The sequence below is a fragment of the Pteropus vampyrus genome, unplaced genomic scaffold, assembly GCF_000151845.1.
Source record: "Pteropus vampyrus isolate Shadow unplaced genomic scaffold, Pvam_2.0 Scaffold948, whole genome shotgun sequence".
NCBI lineage: Eukaryota > Metazoa > Chordata > Mammalia > Chiroptera > Pteropodidae > Pteropus > Pteropus vampyrus.
Window position 1 is genome coordinate 1 of NW_011889729.1, and position 4,316 is coordinate 4,316.

At 48.8% G+C, this 4,316-nt stretch overlaps 1 protein-coding gene and 1 pseudogene across 1 annotated transcript; both read left to right on the plus strand.

Annotated features, from left to right (window-relative positions):
• Nucleotides 1-96: 96 nt before the first annotated feature.
• Nucleotides 97-2,898, plus strand: LOC105309936 (patr class I histocompatibility antigen, A-2 alpha chain-like; the record flags this gene model as incomplete). Its single annotated transcript, XM_011386142.2, has 5 exons — nt 97-382; nt 503-619; nt 1,065-1,097; nt 1,252-1,299; nt 1,463-2,898. Coding segments are annotated over 5 exons (489 nt in total), but the record flags the coding sequence as incomplete, so codon positions are not given.
• A 977-nt stretch (nt 2,899-3,875) lies between these two features.
• Nucleotides 3,876-3,994, plus strand: LOC111734293 (annotated as a pseudogene).
• Nucleotides 3,995-4,316: the final 322 nt, after the last annotated feature.

A 4,316-nucleotide genomic window follows, 5' to 3' on the forward strand; every position in this document is an offset into this window, starting at 1 on the left:
AGCATTCTCAGCATGGTCACAGTGGAGTGGGACATGGTCACATGGTCATGGTGGAGTGTCCCAGGAGGGATGTAAAGTTCCTGAATTTTCTGACCCTTCTCCTCAGACCCTCCAAAGACACACGTGACCCACCACCCCATCTCTGACCATGAGGTCACCCTGAGGTGCTGGGCCCTGGGCTTCTACCCTGAGGAGATCACCCTGACCTGGCAGCGTGATGGGGAGGACCAGACCCAGGACATGGAGCTCGTGGAGACCAGGCCCGACGGGAACGGGACCTTCCAGAAGTGGGCGGCACTGGTGGTGCCTTCTGGAGAGGAGCAGAGATACACCTGCCACGTGCAGCATGAGGGGCTGCCCCAGCCCCTCACCCTGAGATGGGGTAAGGAGGGGGCCCTGGGCACAGCGCCTTTTCTCAGGGGAAGCAGGAGCCCCTGGAGGACTTCAGCAGGGTTGGGGCTGAGGCCCCGGACAGGGTCATCACCGTCTGTTCCCTTCCTAGAGCCTCCTCCTCCGGCCACCATCCCCATTGTGGGTGTCATTGCTGCCCTGGTCCTCCTTGGAGTTGTGGTCACTGGAGCTGTGTTTGGAGCTGTGATGTGGAGGAGGAAGCGCTCAGGTAGGGAAGGGGTGGGGTCCGAGTTTTCTTGTCCCACTGTGGGGTTTCAAGCCCCAGGTAGAGTGTGTCCTGCCTCGTTAATGGGAAGTACCATCCACACACACGTTCTTTCCCAGCCTGGGGCCCCATCTGCTAACACTTGCTCTGTATTAATGCACGTGTAAAAATGAAGGACAGATTTATCACCTCAATGATTCTGGTGATGGGGACCTGACTTCTAGCTGTCACAGGATAAAGGGGAAGGTTTCTGCTGAGGACAGACTTCCAGGAGGGTGGTTGGTCCAGTCCCCCCACATGTATGTTCCTTAGGTTTCCTCATTGTGCCCTGGGTCTGAAGTCACAGTTCTGGAAACTTCCCTGGGATCCAGGCCTAGGGGGTTCCTTTAGCACCTCATGGCCCCACGCCCCCTTCCCTGGCTTCTCACAAGATGTTTTCTTCCCACAGGTGGAAAAGGAGGGATCTACGTTCAGGCTGCAAGTGAGTATGGTTGGCAGGGGGCGGGGGGTGGTCCCTGAGACCCTTGGGATAGTGTAGTTCAGAACCTATGGGGAGAGCTCACCCACCCCCACAATTCCTCCTTTAGCCACATCTCGTATGAGTTCTGACCACATTCTGTTTTGTCCTACCCCAGACAGTGACAGTGCCCAGGGCTCTGATGTGTCTCTCACAGCTTCTGAAGGTGAGACCCCTGGGTGGCCTAAAGTAGTGAGGGGTTGGGGAAGAAGGGACAGGACTGGGTAATGTGCATTCTTTGGGACATTTTGAGCATGTGGTGGAGTGTTGAGAATGTCACCACATACAGCGACTAACCTGAATTTGTTCGTGATTATTTTTTTCTGTAGCATGAAACAGCTGCCTTATGGGGGAACGAGTGATGCAAGATTTGTTCATGCTCCCACTTTGTGACTTGAAGAACCTCTGATTTCTCTTTCGGCAAAAGGCATCTGAATGTATCTGTGTTCCTATCAGCATAATGTGAAGAGATGGGGAGACTGGCCCACCCCCTGCCCACCAACCCCCCTCCCCACACTGACCTTCGTGTCTTCCCTGATCCATTCTCCTGTTCCAGCAGAGGCTGTGCCATTCCTGTCCCTGTCTTTATTTCATGTTGCGCTGAGCTGCAACTTCTTACTGCCTTATTGGAATAATATAAATATGAAAAATTTTCAGTTCTTGCCATGGAGGGTTGATGGGGTGTTTAAAAGAGACAGTCCTAACTTTGACAGACGAAATAAATAGAAGCCCTGAGAACTTTCCAGAATTCTCGTATTTGCTGTTGCAGGAGAGGCTGTGAGGACCAAACATGTATGAGGCCTGTGCCCCGTCGGTGCTCAGTGCACTGTGGACTTTGACATGGTCACTCTTCAGCTGTGTCACCTCTCTGCTCCTTTGTCTTTTTTCTTTCAGTAGAAGCTTGTCCCACCAGGACCTGTGATCACAGGGACTCAAACATCACCCAGGCCTTGTAAATGATTCTAATAAAGAATATCTCCAGAACTGTGGGCAGTGAGGGCTTCATGTGGCCGTGTCAGCCTAGCCTCAGGCCTGGGTCCGGCCCTCACTCCCATCCTCTGGGTGTTTGTTTTTGTTCGTTGCTTTGTTTTCATAGAGGAATATGACTGTTTTTGTTCTTGTTAGGAGTCCTAGACTCATTTTCCTTATGGTGTCTCCTGTCTGTCATCAGCAGGAGGTGTTTTCCTTTTCAGTGTCCCCACCAGGCTTGGAGTGGTCCCTGCACACAGGAGTCTGTGGTATCAAGAGATGAATTTTCAGATTATCCTGCTCTTGTCTCCTTCTATGACTTGATTGTTCTTTCCAACTTTTACCAAACTCTCAAAGGAACCAGAATCATTTAGAATTAGCAGAGAGAAGGGACCTTGTAATCTCTCATCTTAGATAAATTCCTGTCATAATTCTGCTCTGCTTGCCCACCCTTAGCTCTAGTGCTGGCTCCAGTCCAAACTCAGATTTATAAAGGAGTGTCTACTTTCAATTTCTATTTGGTTGTAAAAATAGGACCCATAAGTCAAAGATCATTGTTTTCTAAAGAGGTCAATATAATTGTGTGTTGTGTGTAGGAGGGTTGGTGTGGAAGGAAGAGATGAGGGGAAGGAAGGAAGAGCAGTTCTTATGAGAAAAGTAGAGGTGACATTGATGCCAATGTGAGTGGACTTTGTGCTGTAGCTGCCACAAAACAGCATTTGATCTGAGGCCATATTACTAAAGATACTGTCTCTAAAATAAAGAGGTGCTGTACACTGGTCATTCATTCAACTGATAATGGTTGTTGCCAGATATGTGACACAATTTTTGCATCTGGGGAATATCAGTGAAGTAAAATGTAAACAGTTGCTCATCTTGTGGAGCATATGTTCAGGTGGGAAGAGACAGACCATATACTATAAGCACAGTAAATAAGGAAGGTGTTTATATTAGAAGAGGATCAGTGTTGGGAAATTGTAGTGGGGCTGGTGATCTTGAGTGTCAGGATGTGGGAACAGGGAAGGTGGCTGATTTGATTTAGGAGGTCAGTGTGAGCCTCCCTGGGAAGGTGACCTTGAGGAAGGGTTTGAAGGACATGAAGAATTATGCACGAGGATGCCTGAGGGAAGTTCTTCCCAAGCAGGGGAACCTGCAGTGGGAACGCCCCAAGCAGGAGTGTGTCTGTGGTTTCTGGAAGGAGGGAGGGGGCTGATGCTGCTGCAACAGAGAGTAATGGAGATGAGACAGGCACAGCCAGACCACGTGGGCCTGGAGGATGTTAGGAGGGTGCTGACCTGTGCTATGAGTAAGATGGGAGTTACAAGACAGTTTAGAACAGAAGAGGGGCAGGTATCTCTTCTTAAAAAGATCGCTGTGGCTGTTGTGCTGAGAACAGACTTAGGAGGTAAATGTCAGAGGAGGCAGTAGGGACACAGTAGGAAACTGCTGGGTGAGCGGTAGAGATAGTGGATGTGTTGGGGCTCTGAGTACATTCTGAAGATGGACTTTACAGAGTTTCCTATAGGTTAGTCTGGAGTATGAGTCAAGGATACAAGAAATCTCAGGATACATTTGGAAAGTTGGAGTTGCCATCAGCAAAGATGGAGAAGACTCCGGAAAGAGCATATTTGAGGGGGTTATCAACGGCATTCATTTTAAGAGATGTTGGAGCTGAGATGTCTGTTAGAAATACAAGAGACACATATAAATAATATTTAAAGCCTTGAGAATGGCTGAGGTCACCAAGGGAGTGATGGCTATAAAATAGAAATGGTCTATGGCCATGCTACCCTGAACAAGTCCGATCCCATCTGATCTCAGAAGCTAAGCAGGGTCGGGCCTGTTTAGTACTTGGATGGGAGACCACCTAGGAAGACCAAGTGCTGTAGGTGTAAAAAAATAAAATATAAGGGATTGTAAGCTGACAAGGCCCTTGCAACCTGTGAAGTCAACCAAGGGTTGCCTTGTCTAAAAAAAAAGAAAAAAAGAGAGAAATGGACAGGACTGAACCCTGCCTCTCCCCATTCCCTTCTCCTCATGCTGAGTGATCTAGTCAGACACCGCACATACACGGAGAGCAGATGGCACAATTCTAGCTCTGCATCTAGAAAGTACATAGACCAGGGAGTTTCAAATTTTTCTGTGCACAGAATTCACCTGGACATTTTGTTACGTCTCAGAAAGTTTGGAGCACAGGGTGTGAATCTGGATTTC